General features: G+C 46.7%; 7 protein-coding genes across 7 annotated transcripts; 4 read left to right on the top strand and 3 right to left on the bottom strand.

Moving 5' to 3' along the window:
• Nucleotides 1-771: 771 nt before the first annotated feature.
• On the top strand, nt 772-1896 carry BP5553_01774 (Uncharacterized protein; the record flags this gene model as incomplete). Its single annotated transcript, XM_032010397.1, has 3 exons — nt 772-1082; nt 1146-1426; nt 1478-1896. The coding sequence occupies 3 exons, from the start codon at nt 772-774 to the stop codon at nt 1894-1896; spliced, it is 1011 nt and encodes a 336-aa protein (XP_031874451.1).
• Nucleotides 1897-2835: 939 nt separating this feature from the next.
• Nucleotides 2836-4190, bottom strand: BP5553_01773 (uncharacterized protein; the record flags this gene model as incomplete). Its single annotated transcript, XM_032010396.1, has 2 exons — nt 2836-3853; nt 4024-4190. The coding sequence occupies 2 exons, from the start codon at nt 4188-4190 to the stop codon at nt 2836-2838; spliced, it is 1185 nt and encodes a 394-aa protein (XP_031874450.1).
• A 2065-nt stretch (nt 4191-6255) lies between these two features.
• On the bottom strand, nt 6256-8465 carry BP5553_01772 (uncharacterized protein; the record flags this gene model as incomplete). Its single annotated transcript, XM_032010395.1, has 6 exons — nt 6256-6479; nt 6598-7483; nt 7531-7576; nt 7634-7857; nt 7933-7960; nt 8209-8465. 6 exons carry the CDS (start codon nt 8463-8465, stop codon nt 6256-6258), a joined length of 1665 nt encoding a protein of 554 aa, XP_031874449.1.
• A 2551-nt stretch (nt 8466-11016) lies between these two features.
• BP5553_01771 (uncharacterized protein) lies at nt 11017-12074 on the bottom strand (the record flags this gene model as incomplete). Its single annotated transcript, XM_032010394.1, has 3 exons — nt 11017-11759; nt 11813-11903; nt 11949-12074. 3 exons carry the CDS (start codon nt 12072-12074, stop codon nt 11017-11019), a joined length of 960 nt encoding a protein of 319 aa, XP_031874448.1.
• Nucleotides 12075-12896: 822 nt separating this feature from the next.
• BP5553_01770 (uncharacterized protein) lies at nt 12897-13112 on the top strand (the record flags this gene model as incomplete). The annotated part of the gene is made up of 1 exon (XM_032010393.1): nt 12897-13112. One exon carries the CDS (start codon nt 12897-12899, stop codon nt 13110-13112), a length of 216 nt encoding a protein of 71 aa, XP_031874447.1.
• A 3456-nt stretch (nt 13113-16568) lies between these two features.
• On the top strand, nt 16569-18381 carry BP5553_01769 (Succinate-semialdehyde dehydrogenase; the record flags this gene model as incomplete). Its single annotated transcript, XM_032010392.1, has 7 exons — nt 16569-16592; nt 16647-16734; nt 16789-17176; nt 17226-17454; nt 17504-17627; nt 17682-18091; nt 18151-18381. 7 exons carry the CDS (start codon nt 16569-16571, stop codon nt 18379-18381), a joined length of 1494 nt encoding a protein of 497 aa, XP_031874446.1.
• A 599-nt stretch (nt 18382-18980) lies between these two features.
• On the top strand, nt 18981-20320 carry BP5553_01768 (putative estradiol 17-beta-dehydrogenase 11; the record flags this gene model as incomplete). Its single annotated transcript, XM_032010391.1, has 4 exons — nt 18981-19380; nt 19453-19745; nt 19918-20018; nt 20065-20320. 4 exons carry the CDS (start codon nt 18981-18983, stop codon nt 20318-20320), a joined length of 1050 nt encoding a protein of 349 aa, XP_031874445.1.
• Between the last annotated feature and the right edge of the window lie 267 nt (nt 20321-20587).

The raw sequence follows: 20587 nt of genomic DNA, 5'->3' as shown, positions 1-20587 counted from the left end.
GTAGTTTACATTCATTCTCCAGATGCCAAACGCTTAACATAGACGATGCCTTGAAAACTGCTGACTATGTGGCATGAGACACCTGCCTCTAGACATAGGACAAATGTCAAAACGCAAGCTACGCAACAATCCGGAACTTATTACTAAACCATCGATTCACTTGGCACCTAGAAATGTACATGTAGCGTTCAACACCAAATATCGGCGAGACAATTGGTACTTATAGAATATTCTGCGTCCTGGGGTGTGGCACAGCTGTCCCAGGAGGATATCTTGAGCTGAGGGCATATTGAGAATCAGGAAATTTGTAGGGTCCGGGTTGAGCGGCTTGGCTTCAAGCTCTCAGAAGTTCGCCCCAATAACCAAGACGCTCGATACAAAACTAAGCCGGGCGCTGGCCCTGTTGGCCATGACAGCCCGGGAATAGTAGCAGTGAAGCAACGAGGCAGGCTCAAGGAGTCTTGGGGTTTTTTCAACGAGCAGCCCATGCTTGATAACAAAAGTCGCTTTAAAGATGGTGAAGAGCCATCCATAAGCGAGCTAATATTGGGGGTGATCCGGATTAGGGAACTTGTTGTTGCGGTAATAAATTGCCATTGAGAATTTGGAACGGGAAAGTGCATCTGATATAATGTACTGAGCTGTGTTTGACAGGTTTGACAGTTGTATTTATCGCCACGTGACAGGACGATAATCCAACTACTCCGGGATCCTTAACTTTATCAACTTCAGGTTCTCCTCATTCCCCTTCACGCCCATATAACATTGAATATGGAAAACTCAAATCGCAGATATCGGGAAGATGATCGTGTCCGAGACTCAAGATCTCGATCGCCCCGAAGACATCGCCCAGATTCCGAACGAACACGATCTCCTCATCGACGTCACCACAAGCGCAAACAGCCGCACGATGCTTCCCCAGCCGTCGAGCTCCCTTACAATTCTCGTCCATTGACGAAGAGAGATTATGCGACTTTCAAACCCATGTTTGCTTTATATCTCGATATCCAGAAGGGCAAGTTCTTAGAAGACATAGACGAGATAGAGGCGCGGGGACGGTGGAAGAGCTTCATTGGTAAATGGTAAGGAATATATTGTCTCACTCCTGGGGAGATGGGGTGTGTATTTTGGCTAACCTGTGTGAGGAATCGTGGAGAACTCGCTGAAGGATGGTACGATCCTGCCACACTACAAAAAGCTATACAATCTAGTCAAGCTTCCGAAGCCGATCCAGAGATCCGAGAACCGAAATCCTATAGTGCGGGTTGCAGGGAATCTGCGGAAAGACCTAAAGACGATCAAGATGGAGGAGATAGTGATAGTGATGATTCCATTGGGCCAACATTACCAGGACAAGAGAGCAAGTCACGAAGGGGTAGAGTCGGACCGAGCATACCAAACATGCAGGACTTAGAGCTCAAGAGGGGTATGCCACTCATGTAAAACCCAGCTCTTATTATAACTAACACGAGCCCAGAAATGAATGTTGAGGATAGCCTTGCACGCCGAGAAGACATCCGATTTGCCCGCAAAGTCGATCGCAAAGAACAAAAAGCTGCTCTCGACGAACTAGTCCCTAGAGCCGATGCAGGAACAAGGGAGCGCCAACTCGAAAAGAAAAAGGAGATCAACGAGAAGATGAAAGGTTTTAGAGAAAAATCCCCTGGAGCTGCTGAGGTTCCGGACTCCGAATTAATGGGCGGAGGTGAGGGAATAGAGGGGTTTAAGAAGGAGAAGCAGGAATTTGAGAGGAAGAAGAATGAGAGAGAGTTGAGGAAAGAGGAAATTTTGAGGGCCAGAATGGCTGAGAGGGAAGAGAGGTTGCAGGAATATAGGGCGAAAGAAGAGGGGACGATGGCTATGTTGAAGGCTCTGGCTAAACAGAACTTCGGATAGTGTTGGCTTGACAAGAAACCAAAACCTCGACGAAGAGACTTTATATCTAAATAGCTAGGATCTAGCAGTTTCATGCTAGCATTAAAGGATACGGAGTAAGTACAAGTCTATCTATAGAGACCAATGAGTACCATGTCACATCCGTAAATATGCTCTTATATAGGCAGTATAAGGCCCCTACCTACTTTAAGTTTAAGGCACTCAAAGCGGTCAATATATCTCGGAGTGTTGACTCATAAAGTGCGATATGCAACAAGAGCCTCTTGAAAGTCACATCCCACTTACGCCTTAAAGCCAAGGTGATGGTCAACAGTGGCAAATGTGTCCAAGGCTCTGACTCACCAGTGCGATGTGCAACAAGACTCATTAAAACCTTCGGTTTATTCTAGAATATTCTTAACATCTTAAGGCCAAGTCGCTTAAGAAGTGTAATGCGTGTCAAACTGTTGACTCATCTGTGTGATTTGCAACAAACCCCCTTCCTGTCTCGATGTGATACCGGTGAAAGGGCGGAGAAGCTCTTTTGCCATTTGTACTGAGGGATGGGGGGTAGTTATTTGCAGCCAATGTGCAATGGATAACAATGATGTCTCGGAGTGTGATGTGTAACATCTAATATTGTTATGTACTGGCCGCACTAAGTTTCCTGTTTAGTAAGTTAACAGGCAAGTAGTAATAGTTTGTTAGAGATTAAGCTCGGACTACTATATCTCAAAGAATTTTATTGCTTAAAGTACTATAGAGCATTCTCCTTGAATATGAACGGTGTTTAGGACATTGAATATAGGTGGCTAGTTGAATGCACCTCAATTCGCTTTCTGTCACAAGAAGCAATATCAAATTCCATAACATTTTAAAGTAAATTTATTAGTTTGATGCAGATTCGCTTTCTAGAATAGCGTAATATATATAGCTCCAATAACCTTGAATATCCAAATATCAATCCTGCCAACTCTCCGCCAACCACTCCTTCTTCTCCTCATCAATCTTCAAAACCAACTCCCCCAACAACCCATTTGCCCACCTAAACCAAGCCCGGGTCCAATCACCCGCATTCCACGCGTTAACACTCTCGTGTATAACGCCTGTTCCGCCAGTAGAATTCAACGCCATGCTCAACTGCCCCTTAACTTCCTCCTCTAGCTTCTTCTCGCCTAATCCAATCCGGAATGCAGAAAGAGCTCTGATAATAGCCGCCATGGGCCAGCCCTTTCCAGGGCTAAGATGCGGACCCCCGATAGCAGATAACGCCGGCCCTTTGGCAAAATACGGATTACTGTCGCTGAGGATGAAGTCTCGCGTGTTCTTATAGATTTGGGCGTGGTCCCGTTTAGGATCGCCTTTGGCGGGTTCTGGAAAGGGGAACGAGGAGTTTGCATAGCTGAAGAGTGGGATGGAGAGGAGAGAAGGAACACTGATTCCAAGGGCGAAGTCCCGCATGACCGTCGTGAGGTTCTTTACCTGGTCGCCTTCCAGCTTTTCCATGATCAGGGAACCCTGTTCCAGGTATTTGGCGAACATCATGTTAGCTGGGACAAGAAGTTGGTAGATGCATGCATCATCTGAAGGTCTGAAGGCCGACCTGACCATACCGTTCCCCTTGGTTGGGTTTCCCAAACCATCGTTGGTCAGAGTCTCTGAGCTACGGTTCGTCCATCCAGTGAAAGTCCATGCCGACTTCTCGACCTTTCCCTCGGGTGCATAAGTGCCCAGTCTCATAGCGCCAGCTGCATCTACAGCAGCTTTCACGGCTTCAATCCAGTCATATTTCTGAAAAACGTTGAGGTCCTTGGTGCGCTCATAGTATGCCGTAGAGATCTGTAGAAAGGAGGCAAGGGAATCCAGCTCCCATTTGCAGTCAAAAACCTTCACAGGATTGTAAGATGGTTGAGGGTTGTTCTGAGTGACGGCCCCGTTATCTGTGGGATTCACACCAGATTCCGGGGGTGGTTGGAAACTATGGCAATAAGGAGAAATGATGATATACCGCGCATGGGTATTGATGACTCCTCTCCAAAGACTTGCTAGGGATTTGGGGTCTTCCGAGGCTTCAAGGAGCGGAAGGTAGGAATAAATTTGCGACGCAGAGTCTCTCAACCACATGGCATCTATATCACCAGTGATCACGATTCCTCGTCAGTAACGGTTTCGTTTTTCGTCTCTGGGTCGATCTTCTTAGCATAACCACGCCATTTGATCATCGTATCCAGTGTGTTCGGATAGCTGTTCTCAAAGAGCCAGAAGGGATCTGGATCCTTGACTACCCCTTTCATCCGTTCCAGGAGCTTCTCCATGGCGGGCAATTGAAAAGTTCGGCATTCCGGCTCTGGCCTTGAGTATGGGAACTTGCGTTTTCCTTCTGAAAGCGGAGCTTACTTTAAACTTTGCAGACTCTCGTATCCCATACACTTTTTCGCGGCGGCTGGGGTTGGCGATGGCGTCGGTGGGCTTGTGTCACCGACATTCTTAGAATCCGACTCATCGGCATTCTTAGAATCTAGCTCATCGATATTCTTAGAATCTGAGTCGGGAAAAATTGCTTGAGGAGCATCTAAATATTAGGAGGAACTCGAGACCGCCGTAGAATCGAGACTTGAATCTACCTCGTGTGGCTACGTGATGGAGAACTCATTGTTCGGTCTGCTCCACCAAGTGAATATAAGAATGACAGTGATGCCTACAGCAATAGCAGCAGCTCGGATCCGTCGTTGCTGCAAGCGTGCCATACTCGTAGTAAGAATGGCGCGGCCATGAGACGAAAATCGAAGATGGAGGACAAATGGGCGTCAGCAAACGGTGATGGCGGCTATTTTGATGGCGGTCGGTTCGGGGTGCTGCTGCAACCTCAGCCAGCCAAGGTAGGTAGTAACAACTACGAAGTATGAAACCAACATGCCGGTGCTTCTGAACAAGTATCCCGCCTTGGCAGCTCGAGTTCACGCGTTCCTATTCTTCTGTCTTCTTCTCCGCGTTCTTCATTTTGCTTTTCTCTTGATTCCTATGTCCATCGTGCTCGTTTTGTCGCACCCTTATTTCCTAGAAGCCTACGCGAACGGCCATGAAAGAACAACGCACCTCAACCATCTTGCTCATTCCTCTAGCGATATTTTCCCATCAAATATTTCGCCCATCAATTCTTATTGCAATTTTGTCCCTCGTTGTCGCCTTGAAAAGCTTCGCGATCACCGGAAACCTTCGCCCCAGTCTCCTCTGAGCATCTCCCCTTCCCCCCCCCCCCGGTGACCCAATTTGTCATTGTGGCCATCCTCAATTCTACACAGCTTGCACACTCTCTGGTCAATATTATAGCCTATTCCGGCTGCTGGCTGGCTTTTCTGACGCGATCGCTCTCCACCTAGGAGCCGAGAAAATGACCAGCGTATTGGCGCTAAATAAAGTTCGGGTATGTGGATGAAGTGGCCAGGGCTTCTTGCATATCTGGGCGATGATATGGATTAGAGAATATAAGGAATTGTAGAGAGATGGAGATGAAAATTAGGAATGGAGATGTAGTTGAGGTTTCAGAGACTTCATCGTGCTTTGCCGCAGATGCTATACATACTCTATTGGGAGATGGCCCTCCTACTATGGCATGGGAATATCAATACTTGTTGATGAGTATACCGTTACTATCATCAGTGCCGAAAGCTAGAAAGCAATTCTTGTCGAGTTAAATCACACCACAAGCTCATCCATCCCTTAATCATCTCCTTGGAGCATGGAACCTAGCAAATAAGGTGAAGCAAATTCCGATACCCTGGTTTGGCGGAAGAGGGCTCCTACTCAACTGCAACAGAATATCAGAGCGAGAAAACAGAGGGAAGGAAAAAGATGGAGAAGCATCACGGTAACCCTCCCGTCTCTATTCAAACTCGTGACCTGGAACATGTTCAAGAAGCTATGGGCATCTGGCTCTGTCAATGCGCAGGTAAGTATGGCACGTAGGATATTTAAATAGTAACCAAAGTTAAAGGAGTCATTGATAGGTTTATTAACTATGCCAGCATATACAGTTAGTCTTGTATCTACCTACACATTCTGCTGTTGGAGAGCAAGGTGGGATGTGAGTGGGATGGGGAATTAGGTTAAAGAGTCTAGGTTTTAAGTTTGCGTACCAAGAACCGAGAAGCAAAGGCAATGGAGCTAACTAATAAGTAAGTTCTACTAGAAAGTGTAATTGTCGCTATATGGCAGTTGTGGTCAGTTGGAACCTGCTATTGAATTGTAGATAAAGGATATCCCCTTAGGGGAACACGCTTGCTAATATATTTAAAATGGGTTGTTTCTCAATATATTGATAACTTCGAGAAGCAATCGCACTGTTTATATCTTCGGACCAGTCCGTAAAGTGCTCACTCCCTAGCCAAACAACCTATCTAACCAGGCATGCCATCTCGTTGAAGGCGGTTGTTCGACATAATTTTTGGTATATTCATCAATTTCATCCACCTCGGATGTTCTCAGCACCACCTCTTCAGGCTTAAGCCATTTGGTCTTGTTCAGCAATTTCCAGCTGATGAAGATGACGGGGAAAAGAAAGACCATCATATATGAAAAGAGGAAGGTGGGGATATCCCATTGTCCTATATCCAGGTTCCCTGGTTAGCATATAGTTTCGAAATAAAGCAAATTCAGCCCGAAATGGGGAATGCTGGGGATAAGGCATGAGGGGAGCCAATGCGGAAATAAATTTTGAATTACCTGGCATGAAAACGGTATATCCTCCAACAAACGTCATAATAAATGTGCCAGTCAGCGCATAGTACGCACAGAACGGTTGCCAAAAGCTCGTATGCGGTAACGATTTCCGATCCAGACCCTGAGCATCACATGCCCTCTTCCAGGCAATAAACGTATACGCCATAACAGAGAAGTTTATCAGTTGGCTGGCGGTCACTAGACTGACAAACCAACTTAGAACCACGGCGGCGTTGTTCGATACCTGTAGGAAGGAGAGGAGCGAGATGGCTAGCACAACGGCTACACAGTAGATGGGCACACCATGCTTGGTGCATCTAGTGAAGATTCGGGGAGCTTTGCCTTCCAGCGCCAAACCGAAGAGAGAGCGGGATGCGCAGTAGACGTAGCTGTTTCCGGCGGAGAATGCAGCTGCGAGAACCATGGAGTTGACAATATCGGGGAGGATCTTGATTTTGAGGCGGCGCATAGCGACGACATATGGGGAGGCTGCTGCTCCAGGGAGGCCGTTGGTGAAGGCGTCTTTCAATTCTTGGTCGTCATAAGGAACGAGGATCCCGACTGCCAGACTTCCCAGCACGAAGAATGCGGTGAGACGGTAGAAGACTCCATTGAACGCTCTAGGCATCGCTTTACGAGGGTTCTCTGCCTCTCCGGCGGCCATAGACACGTAATCTGGACCTGCAATGGTGAAGGAGGCTTGGATAAGACATTGCAGAAAGCCTAGAAACCTTCCTAGGTCTCCAGTCTTGTAGAGCTCTGCAAATGCGCCGGGACTAGACCAGTATCGGAAACCGAAGCGATCATGAATCGGATTGCCTCCCACCATAGTGATGAATGTGAAAATAATCAGGCCAATGATCAGGAGTACTTTGCCCAATGCAAGCCACTATTGCGTGTTAGTCGGTTATTCAAAATTGACAATAGATAGCTCACAAATTCAGACTCTCCATACAGTTTCACCGCGAAGACGTTGATAACTCTGCACGCCAGGATTAGACTTTGCGTTGGAGTGAGGGCAGTATGATTGATAGCCTACCCATAAGAAACGATCACAATCGCAATAATACCTCCTGCAGGAACGGCGTCACTCCAGTAGTGTATAATAACATTGCAGGCCACAATTTCGAAGGGCACCAGAGCCGCTTCGAAAATAAAGAAGTTATAACCAGCGGCAACACCGAATGCTTCGTCGACATAACGGCCAGCAAAGCGGATGAAAGGCGATGAAATAGGCAGGTATGTGACCATTTCAGCCATGCACTACACACGAATGAATATTAGAATTTCCAGTTTATTTCGCGCTTTGGGCTGAGGCGCTTTGGGCAGATCACTAACATTGGTAACGGCCAATATAAATGTACACCTATCACAATAATGTATAAGAACCATGATCTAGTAAGGGAATTTTGACGCAGGGGAGAAGCTCTTAATGAAAGGAAGAGGGGAATATAATCCCCTCTCCTCAAGGGTTTTCGTTTTCCCTTCATTATCACCAATTCGCCCTGTTAATCCATGCTTCGGCATGATCTTGAGCGCATCGAGTAGGTAGATGCTTTGGGTTGTGTAACTTCTGCGTAGCATCACGGGGCACATCTCCAGACATAAACATACCATATTGTAAAGGCCAAAAACAAACTTCCAGGGCCTCCATTGATCAATCCTTTTCCAATCTGAACGTAAAGAGCCGTGCCAATAGTCCCTCCAATACCAATCAGTTGAACATGTCTTGGTCGGAGCTGGCGATGGGTTGAGTCGTTTGTGGATTGTACTGAAATCGATACAGCATCTTGGGACTCGATTTTAGATTCTTCCTGAATCTTATCGTGGCGATTGTCCGCTTTTGGCAGATCAAACCCTGTGGATGCCATGTTGCACTGTGTTTGCCGTTCTGGGGCGACTCGCAATCAGCCCTCGAAGATACCCGTTAGGCACTATTGTGGGGACGATGGAGAAATATGGTATGCGATAAACTCCAGCACAGCAAGAGTAAAGTTGGTCCAGAACCAGTGCAGGGGAAATACGACCGAAGATAAGCAAAATCTCTGTCGCTCCATTACCATGTTTTCCCTGGCCGATCGCCCTGCCCAGGGGAGCTTGTTTATCCTAGCAAATACATATTTTGCGTGCAGCTAGGTTAGGTTGTCGATCCCCACAGCGTCCATGTCGGAGGTTCAACCCCAAGAGACTTACTATTACTCCATAGGCCATCGTCAATAGGTAAAGCACCTTCGCAGGGACCCGTGGGGGTTTTTCGCTGGGTTATCTCCCTGAAGACCCTGCATCGGTAGAGGTAATACGGAGTATTACCACGGCGAAAGGCTGACTAAGGATACCTAGAAGTCGCACCAAAGACTTCTGGCAAATCAGAGGTCAACCCCCGGAATCTAGGCCTTGCTAACGAAATCTTCCACTTGGTTACGAGGCAATTACTGGAGGATTGCAGTAACAGGTTTTCTATCCAGGTACGCGGTAATACCCGTATCCAGAACTTCGCAAATTTTCAAGGATCAACCACTCACGACGAGGATAACGTGAAATCCGTAACAATCCTAGCTTGCAATAACGGGGTGCACTAGCAGGTTTCGTGCAGTACGAGAACGTCGTGGGTGACATGTGGGCAACACTCGGCCACCTCCGTAGCCAAACAGCGGGCGCCTAGCGCGCGAACTCGAGGCGCATCTAACAATTATTGCCATCTCAGACCTCCCAAGAAGTAAGTACTAGTCGTGCATACTACGTAAGAGTGGGGGAACCCTCGAGCCTTTTAACAGAGCGGTTACTGTCAAGCCGTAAGCCCTAGTCTACCAATCGTGACATTCCAACAGACCTCAGGAGATCACACATCTCGGTGCCTTGGGAAAAGCGGTAAGGGTGAGTAGGCTTCTAAGATCAAAAAGACAAGGCGATTCCAAGCTTCCGACAAGAGAAGGGGGCGCCGAAGGATGACCGCATAGCTACGCAAGCATACCAGATGAGGCAAATCCAAGACCAAAAATTGGTGTAGGCAGCGCTTGGCTACAAGCCCTTTTGTCTGGGCATAGAAATCTTTGCCGCAGCCACCACAAATCACCTCATAAACATTGGCTATGGCATCCTCTTGTTGAAAACCGTGCACAAGAGGTATTCAAGTGGAGGAAACCTTCAGCGAAAATATTTTTGAGATTCGGAATCGGAATCAAGGAGCAGAGCCGTGTTTCTAGCGAATTTGCAATATGCCACATTAGCGCTCTCACATCAACCTTTTGTGCTACGTCCGCTGTCCGTTGCTAGGAGGTCCGAATTTCGAAATTGCGCTGCCAAGTTGGAGTGGCAAGCTTGTCTTCCCTGGCACAGTGGCAAGTGTTTAGCCAAACCACGCAATTTGAAAATGGACACTGGGATATCCCGGCGACACAGTTCCAGTCCTCGAGAGCATCTTCTGTAATATTTAGTGATAATCTTGAGATGCGATTGTCTGGGATTTCATAGGCCTTGTTATACCACGGGTATGTCGACACTTTCCAACCTTCAGGCTCTTGCTTCCTATATCTTTCTTCTATACTTTTAAGTATACTCAGTGCCCTTGGCCCACCTTGTCACACTTAAGGTATTTAAAATATCGCGGTTCCCCATCTTTGAGAGCTATCCTTTCTAATTATGAAGATATTCCGCCCCATCTTTAATCTATTCTTTTCCTCTATCCCCTAATATTCTCATCTACACTGATGGTATAGGCTTCTTGACGACCTATACTACAACGCTTCTTCCTAAGATCCACGGCTCTCTTGCAGCCATGAAATGCCACATTTCTCCTCTTATTGATAAGAGACAAAGTTATGTTGTATAGCGTAACAAACTTCGGCAAAACCAATAAATCCCAAGCGCACGCCAGAAGACTACGGTGCCACTATTCGGAAGCACAATGGTTCTGGCGCCCTTGAGATGCAGAGGCCACGAAGATAAACATTACTGGCATATGTCGGAAATGGAAAAGGTAAGAAAATGATCGTGTATTTAGATCTACCAGTGGCTCTTCACCTAACACAAGTTGTTTATTTAATTTTTGGAATCGTCTGGAAATGCGGTTTGCCTTATTATCGTCTACATCTAGTCTCGCGCTGGTGCTTTATAGCCAATCCATGCCAGTACATTTATTTCACCCTTTCTAGTGGGCGGGTAATCAAATCACTTTACGCCGATTCAAAGTGAACAAATACGCTCTCGCCGAGTTTACTTAGGCTATTAAGACTAGGTATACTCTAAATCGAGTTGGTAGGCTGCTCGTAACTGTCCCCAAGCTGCGTTGAGATCTCTGCGGAAAGGAAGGAAGAAGTCTCTTACACAACATCGCAGCTTGCTGGTAAGCATTTCGTAAGATACGGGATCTTGTGATGGTGTATGTTGTTCTCCGGCATACTAAAGATAAACCAGCCACCTCAACTATCTCTTGAACCAAGAATGCTCCAACACAGCCTCGACAGTCAGTCGTTCCTTCGGATCATACTTCAAAATACCCCTCAAAAGATTCCCTAAAACTTTACCTTCTTTAATCGGAACAATGAAACCACCTGCCTCATTCTTCTTTCCCTCAAGGTCGTCACCGGACGGTGACCTGCCGGAGAGGAGCCCCTCAAGAGTATCTATCATCATGTACGGTTTCCCAGTATCAGGATTAAGCAGCGGCATTCCATCCTCCTCGTACCACCGCCCCCGTGCTTCCCAAGAGCTCCACCAAGGTTCCGGGAGCTTCCCAAGCATCGGCCCCATTTGCATAATTACCTCGTCGTCGTCATCCATGAAATTCTGAAAGAGGGGACTCCTGATCCGAACGTCGAAAATTGTGCACGCAAGAGCCCACAAGTCACATCCAACGCCGATAGTATTGTCGAAGAGGAGCAAAGGGGAGCGAAAGGGGGCTGTGATTCCGAGATCTTTAGGTGGACTATGCATATCATAGGATTCGCCGAAGTCATTGATAGAAACTTGATCTGATATAAATCGAGCATCCAGTCGGTCTAGGCTGAGGCCTTCGACTAAATATTCAGGTCCTGAAGGTTCTGGGCTCTCTCCAGATATGGCACGAAGAGGCTCTTTGTTTGGCTCTCCGAGCTGCTTTATCAATTCATCTTCAGTTAGTTCGTCAAAACCCGTGAGTCTCAAGAGGATGCTAGATGGGCGGAAATCTAATAGAAAGTATTAGCAGACACCACACACTATTTTCTTGGTGAAAACTAACCACCATGACAGATTCCGTTCTTATGCAAAAAATGTAGTCCACGTGTAACTTGCAACGCAATCTCTCGAGAAACCCTCGCAGGATCTTCAAACTTGCCCCACAGAGCAGAAACTCATGGCCCCAGTACGGGGAGAACTAGGTGCGGATGTCTCTCGTTAAGTCCATCGTGCCAGAAGTGTTCACGCGGGACTGCAATGCACTGTCCGCCAGCCTCTCCAAAATCCAGGCCTTCTTCGTTCACCAACCGGAGCTCCGAAGACATTTCACGAGACTCATCGGCAATGATAATCTTCAATGCGACGTATTTTTGTGTGTTCTGGTCCCGACAAAGCCAAACTGTTGCCAAACCGCCACTTCCCAGCTTATGTAGGACTCGAAATCGACCGGCTGTGCCAAATCTGTCCCCGATATGCACGGGATGAAACCCTCCCGGTCGACATTCCTCGCGATCCTCGCGTCATGGAGCCAGCCTCGCTCGTACAACTGCTCTACCGGACCATTGTCAAGGCTTTCGTCTACGTTGTGATGGGACTCATACATAGGGGATTTCTCAGTTGATTCGAACATGCCACAAATGGATGCGGTAGACTGAGAGGGACGATACAGCCTCGAATATTGGCTCCGCAATGCCCTGGATCGATGGGGTTCTATATAAGTCTAGGCCGTCACCTACTAGACAGGAGCTTCGTGCTCAACTGAACATAGTATTTGGAATATATTATTATTCCTTACACTGTACAGGACTTGTTATAATCAACACCAGTGCATACTATCACGAATGCATGAATGAATTTTGCTGTATTTAAACTTGAATCGTAGGAACGAATACGCTAAACGAAGAAGAAAGCAAGGAGAAGAAAGAGAGGAGAGCTCTTAAGCTCTACATCTCGAAGTCGTCGCGTGACTATTGACTGCGCCACATCAAGACTCGCGAGGAGCGAGACACTCGCCACACTTTTGCCACCCCGCGATACAAAAGCCGCGAGCGTCCACCTCCAAATAGCTCAGTTACACATCCTCAGCAAGCAATTATAACCAAAGTCACATCAAACCTCCAGTCTCCCAATAACACATTAAGACCACAATGCCAAACGCCACAACCTCCTCCGGCGAGAAGCCTTCAAACTCCTCCAATGTGCCCAACCCAACGACGGACCCCTCTATCCCAACCTCAGGCAGTGCGCAAGCTACTCACACGCCAAACCCACCAAAGACGAAGACAGAAGCTGAAGAAGCCGCTGATAGGTTATACGAGGAACGAATCGAGGAGGAATATGCTAAGAGGGAGGGTGGCGCATAATACATAGTCGGTTTGGATGTCGGGGAGGTGGGGTTGTATGATATGGCAGAGGAGACATAAATAGATGATGGGACAAGAGTTCCTTTGGCGTTAGAGGGCTTCGAAGGGGAGCATAGTGATGCACTTGCATATCTCCGCTTCTGCCTTGTAATTATGAGTAAATAATGGACTATTCAACTTGGAAATATCAATCTCCCAGCCAGGAGATACTGCATAGTGAGCGTTTGATAATTTCACTTTTCAGGTGCCTAGAACATACCTAAGGTAAGATAGAAGGAACAGAGAACAAATTAGAGGGAAAGAGACCAGTCACGATCCATTAAAGATACTATTCAGAAATCAGAAATCATCAACTAGAATCACTTAACAATCTTTCAACTTCACTTCCCTTTAGTAATCTGTGCTTTATGCAGTGGGGTTCGTGGGCTTTGATGTTAACATCACGAATACCAACACATTCTTCGTGGTGCTCTAAACCTAGGTATGGCGTAGATTTGCAGGATTTAACTCCCAACGTCTCGTGTTTGTGTTTTTCGCTCCTGGTTTGGCTTCCTTCGCAGTGGTTTGGGTTTCGGTGTGGTGGGGCGCTCCCTCCTCTAGACCCTCGACATCACGAGCACCAGTCATCTCGACCTTTTAACAGTGACCTCTGCCTCAGCGTGATAGGTCAGGCGATAATGGCCGTGGGGTTGGAGATTCCTCCCTGGCACTGATCAGATTTTGTCGGGACAAGTGAAACATTGATACTACTCATGCCAAATTTCTTCACTAGAGCATCAAAAACACTCCCCACATCAAAGAAAGCAAAGACAAGAGGTAACTCAACAAGTCAAGTGGCGCTAGGTAAGGATTGTAGTATGCATAGTGAAAATGGATAAATAGGCTATCGGAATGTAATTAACTAAGGAATAATTATAAATCTAGTCAGGGACTAGCACTGCCAGCTGAGTTGGTGTACATAGAGTATGTGGAGAGACCAATAAACTTAGCATAACAGTATATCGAGACTATACTAGTATATAATGAATCCCGCTACAAACAGCTAGCCCAAAAGAACTCTCTTATGTTACTTAAACACTAAAAAAGGAGCTGTGACTTCTAACCCCATCCAAGAGTGTAGCGATAGAGCTCGGTTTAAATTAATTACAAACCAGTTATGGAGATAGAATCGCAGAGATGTTGTCCTTAGTATGTTCATGAGGAGTTCGCAATATGCAAAATGGAAAACAATAAGCTAAATGCATTGCGACAGGCATAAGTTGGTGGGTAAGTGACCCATACCCGCACTCAAAGCCTTCTCGCTAGTTGAACGGAACAGGAACCTCAACCCCAAAATATTGGAGGGCCATCAACCCAATTGAACTACGCAACGGACAAAATGCCATTATTGACCCAGTGTAGCCACTGTATAACAGCCAAGGCACACGCTCGTTTCAGTGGGGTTTTTATTGTATATGGCCGAAAATTTGATGCTCCATAAATGAATCAGCACTTGCTAAAGTAGCTACCTCGGCCCAATTATTTCGCATATTATTTGACAGCTTCTGCAAATCCGTTATTAGACGAGGTATTATTTGATTTTTTTTATCTCTCTTCTGTGTTCCAGGTTGCCGGGACGATCAGCGGAGGAAGTTGTGACTGTCTCGAGACGCCCGAGGAGTGTATATAGTCGATACGCAGCGTCAGTAGCGCTAAGCAGCCTCAGGGATATTAGACTAACGTTATGAAAGAATTGTCGACATGTATTGAGAAGTTGCAACGGAAACGTTGATGTGTCAAGTTTGATGGACCAGGAAAAGCGTTCTCGCCTAATTCATACCGGATAGTACGTGTTAAGATTATCCGCTTGTCCTTGTACCATTTTGCCCTCTTTCCAACATTAACACAACTCTCCTGTGCAATTCAATACTAAATCCGGCCCAGTTGCGGCCACATCGACATCAAACTATACATAACTGCGCCCGTTAATTAAAACCAGCGAGCTATTTCGATTTACTCTCCCGCGATTCCCGTCTCTATTTCTAGCTTTCTGCATTACTGTGGCCTTGCAAGTTATTTCCAGTTCCCAACCTGAAATGTTTCGCTTTAAAGTCTGTGTACTTTTTTAAACGCGTCCATTTTCTTTTAGAAGCCAATGGACATATTACTACTTAAGTAGGGTAGGCTTTTAGCCTCACTTGCCTCTAGAAAAGCTGCTTCTGTGGAATAAAAAGGCGTAGGGTATATTTGATGCAGAATAACTCCGTCCCAAATCATTATCATCTGATTTTACTATCATCTTTCTATTATTAAGTTGTTAATATTGTTATTTTGATTATTATCAGTTTATATTGGCCAGCACTATTTACGGGCTGCGATGAGATGGAAACTACCTCGTTTTTTCTCCTATAATTTAATGCTTTTATTTATATCTCGTGTGCACTCATGTTCAATCTCCTACTTCGTCATTAAGCTTATGGTACAAGAGCTCCACAATCGTGCTTAGGAATCCATGACAGCGGAATGGCACGAAGGACAGTTGTATATGTACCCCCTGAGACTCGATCCCTCGCAGTTCGCGTGGTATCGATTTTGTTGCCATATATAAGCCAGTTTAGGAGAATTACTGTCACATACGACCATAGACTGAGGAGAAATGGGCATCCCGTCCGCTCTGCCATACACAAGCCTCAGATCGGCAGATTAGTAGTTGGGTGGGTGACCACCAGCGAATACCTGCTGTTGTATGTTTTTTGCCCTTTTTTTCCTTTCCTAATCTTTATACCCAAGTTAAATTTTGGTACTCCTATCCTATCCACTAGGAGACCGTTGTGAACGGCACTCGGGATTGCCTTCGGCATACAATCCTGCACAAGTGTAGGCATAATACTCCTGATACTTTGCAATGGGAAATATGGTGTGGAGCTGCTATATCATATTTCCTATCTCTCGGTGCAAGATATTCGGGGCAGTAAATGCACTATGCACCAAGTATAGCCCAATCATCAGCTTTAGGGCTTTAAAGATTGCAAGCGCCAGTAAGATGAATTATTCCAGGCGTGGCCGGCTACATGAACTCGGAGTCTTTCGGAGCGGGATAATTCCACGTGATCTGTATTTTCCAGGGTCCGCTGCCCGAGCCGAAACCAACTACCAGTATCTCGGTACTTTATATACATAAGGTACCTAGGTACCTAGGTACATACTTCGGAGCCGATTCAATATGGGTCCAAAACCCGTGCTAAAAATACAAGTTGGAGACTTCATAAAGGCGAACTGTTTTAAGGGCGAATCATGTACTACGTACCCCGCGCACTACCCCACCCCCATTCCTCGCCGAATATCCGAGCTGCAGCAGCAACGCCAACTTTCAAAAGAACTCGTCTTCGAAGCTCCCAAAAGCCTTTGCAGGTTCATTCAATCTTGATAATAACAAATAGCAAAGCACAGTACATTAATTCATTGAGGTTTGTAAATATGGCTCCCAAACTTCCGTTTGAGGTAAATTGTGGCATTTCGATATACTACCTGAAGATGCGAAGCTGATGCATCTAGCTTAAAAACCCGTCTCTGTTCAAGGATCAGTCCTATGTCGACGGCAAATGGGTTGAAGCCAAATCAGGCAAAAGATTTGATGTCGTAGGTATGAAAAGTCTACAGCCCTAATAACCTATCACCAAGCTGACCTTGATACCAGATCCTGGAAGTGGAAATGTTTGGGCATCAGCTCCCGATAACAGCGCCGAGGATGTTGATGTTGCCATTAAAGCTGCCCATGTGGCATTTGAGAGCTACAGAAAAGTAACGCCAAAGGCTCGTGCTCTATGGCTTATGAAATGGGATACTTTGATTCGCGAAAACAGAGATGACATTGCTCGCATCGTCACTTATGAGACCGGAAAGCCTCTTTCTGAGTCTAATGGCGAGATTGAATACGCCCTAGGATTTACTTGGTGGTTTGCAGGGGAAGCTGAGAGAGTTCAAGGAACCATTCAATCCCCGTCCGCCCCGGGAAGAAGAGTGTTTACCGTAAAGCAACCAATAGGTGTTACTGCAGCTTTAGTCCCGTGGAACTTCCCAATTGCGTAAGTAAATCAAATTAATATTGGGGAACACTTTTCACTAATTATTTAGCATGATATTGAGGAAAGCTGGTGCCGCCCTCGCAGCCGGTTGCGCTATGGTCGTGAAGCCATCTCCAGAGACACCTCTTTCGGTGCTCGCTTTGGCACATCTGGCAGAGGAGGCTGGATTTCCCAAGGGAGTCTTTAGTGTTCTGACCACAAGTCTGGAAAATACCCCGCCATTGAGTGAAGCACTCTGCCGGCACCCACTCGTCAAAAAAGTTACCTTTACTGGATCTGTAAGTATGGATTGCAGAATCCCTAGCCAGTTAGCTAATGATGCCGCAGACTAGAGTCGGAAAGCTAGTGGCGAAGATATGTTCAGATGGCTTGAAAAAGGTCACTCTTGAACTAGGAGGCAACTGCCCATTCCTCATTTTCGACGATGCTGATCTAGAAAAGGCAGCCGATGGTATTTAATTCCCCTGGGATCAAGAACTGTAGGCATTAACTGACATTTTACTAGCTCTTGTTGCATTGAAATGGAGACATGCAGGCCAAGCATGCATCACTGCAAACCGGGTCTATGTTCAACAGGGAGTCTATGATAAATTCGCTGAGATTTTCAAAAAGCGCACATCTACACTGGTTATTGGCCATGGTGCTGAGAAGGGAACAACGATCGGCCCAGTGACAGTGCCACAAAGTATTGAAAAGGCTGAGAGACATGTCGAAGATGCCAAGAAGCACGGAGGTCAAATTGTGCTAGGCGGCAAAAAGGTGGCTGGCAAAGGTGGCTACTTCTTCGAGCCAACTATTATCCTAGGAGGGAAGAAGGAGATGTTAATTACGTCGGAAGAGACTTTTGCCCCTGTGTTGGCTTTGTATTCCTTTGAGACGGAGGACGAGGCCGTTGAAGAGGCAAACAATACGAGTGTGAGTAGCTCCTGGGCGAACCGTTTAGCAATGACTTTACTGACATATCAATTTCGCAGATGGGACTGGCTTCGTACTTCTTTACCAGAGATGTCAATCGAACCTGGCGGTTGTTGGAGAACCTTGAAGCTGGCATGATCGGAATGAACACGGGCAATTCTTCAGCCGCCGAGTCGCCCTTCGGAGGTATCAAGGAGTCCGGATATGGAAAGGAGTCAGGGAAGGATGTCGCCATGAACGAGTATCTCATTACGAAGACGGGAACTCTGACGCTGGATGGTCATTACTGAGCGAAATCCCCGAGGTGGCCATATCAGGTCTTCCATCTACACATTCACCGCGCGCTACGTGTCTGATCCGCTCAAAAGTACATAATTAAGAGTTCCATGCTGTGAGCCTTGTATTTTACTCCTAGTTGTATCCATGAATGGAGGAGTTCACAATATATTACCAGTCAATATACCAACGAAGTGCCGCCTAGGCACCGTGAGCCAGGCTAGTAGGTCACAGACCCCCGCTTACGAGTACCTCGGCCAACGACTAGGTAGTTAATTACGGAGATGGTGTATCCCGCCTTTGCCTTACTGTAGTTGTGGTCTCTGGGCGGGGTATTTGCGATTGAAGCAAGGTAGTATTCGTAAGCTCATAAGAAATAGCGAATGAAGTTGTGTTGTACTGCACCCTGATGCGTTCCTCACATGCGCGTCGGGTTATTACTGGACTTCTCCTCACGTACCTACCTGCGTATAGGTAGGGTAGGTAGGTACCTCGAGTAAGCCAGATATGTATCAATTCTATCAGCGCATCCGCCTGAACCTCACAATTATATCTTATCTTCGTAGAAATAGTATCTATCGGCCAGCTCTCGATTTCACGTCTCACAGCTAAAATGCCTCCCAGCCCTCTCGCACTACCATTCCTCCCACTCCGCCTCGTGGCATCTGCATTGTCCACGCCGCTCATCACGGGTCCACTCCTCTTCGCCATCCTATACAATCCCTCCAAATTATACTCGATCCTCCCAGTATCCCTTCACAAGTACATTACGCCGGGTTTAATCCGAGCCCTGAAGGTATTTTTCGTCCTTGGACTCCTACGGAAGGTCAGCAATAAGGCGTCTAAGTTGGCGATCAACAATTGGAAGAGCGATGGAGGATTTAATAAGGAAAAGGAATTGGTGCTAATCACGGGGGCTTCGAGCGGGATTGGGTTATTAATGGCGAAGGAGTTCGCGGAGAAAGGATTGGAGGTCGTGAATTTTGATCTCGGACCTGCGAAGGAGTCGTTACGTTAGTACATCCCTTCCACCCCAAAATACCTTACATCTTGCCCATGCCACACATTGTCTAATATCTTACAAGCATCAAATATCCATTTTTATGAAGTAGATGTCACATCCTCAGCGCAAATCTCCAAAGCTGCCGCGGAGGTCCGCAAGGCGCATGGGGAGCCCACTGTCGTGATCAACAATGCCGGGATCGGCGCGTGTCGCACTATTCTCGATGAGCCCGAGGAAATGATTCAGAAGACGTTTGCCGTCAATAATGTTGCGCATTTTTGGATGATTAGGGAGTTTCTTCCCAATATGATTGAGAAGAACCATGGACACGTAGTCACGATCGCGAGTATGTCGAGTTTTATCGCTCCTGCCCAAGTAAGTTCCTCCTCATATCATACTCTTTTCCTCTTTCTGTTAGGTTCCTAGTGGCTTCTTGGTTCTGTTTTCCCGTTCCACTGCCTCGATCGACCAGTTGTTGGTTCTCTCGACAGATTTCGGATTCTTCGTTACCTTGGGCAAGAGATAGTTAACTCACCAACCTCCGCAGCTTGTAGACTACGCCTGCACGAAAACTGCGGCGATGGCGTTCCATGAAGGCCTTTCATCGGAGTTGAGAGCGAGATACAAGGCGCCGAATGTCAGGACGACGTAAGCAGCAGCTCCAAAACCGTGAACCCGTGCTGACGACGACTAGTATCGTACATCCAAGCTGGATCCGTACGCCACTAATCGAGACGCTGTATACATACCCAGCGTGGAACAGCCCACTCCTTGAACCGGAAGTAGTGTCAGGTGCAATTGTCAAACAAGTTCTATCTGGAAAGAGTGGCAGCATTATTCTACCGAAGGGGGCCGGTGTAGTGAGATTTCTCCGCGCGTTTCCTGGCTGGTTCCAGATGGCTGCGAGGAACAGGCTTGCATATACGATCCCCCCGTTTGGTGGTGTTTAAGCCTTTAAGGGTTGGTGATATTGCGTCGGCTTGTCCCTTTAAGGGATTCCCCTTGTCCCTTTAAGGGATCATGAATTGAACTGAATTGATACTCAATAGAACTGATGGGAGCGACCATTAAGCCACCACGTGGATATTCTGTCTCACTTCGGGGAATCTCTGGAAGGTTACAAACGGATACTGGTATGACACTCATTGCTTTTTCCTGTGTTCTTGAGGGGTCTCTTAGCCTGAGCCTGCCCGAATTGCCGGAACTCTCTGCTTTTT

This window comes from Venustampulla echinocandica (assembly GCF_003357145.1).
Source record: "Venustampulla echinocandica strain BP 5553 chromosome Unknown scaffold_0, whole genome shotgun sequence".
Lineage (NCBI taxonomy): Eukaryota > Fungi > Ascomycota > Leotiomycetes > Helotiales > Pleuroascaceae > Venustampulla > Venustampulla echinocandica.
The sequence above is the reverse complement of the archived record's forward strand: the minus strand, read 5'-3'. Positions and strand labels throughout refer to the sequence as shown.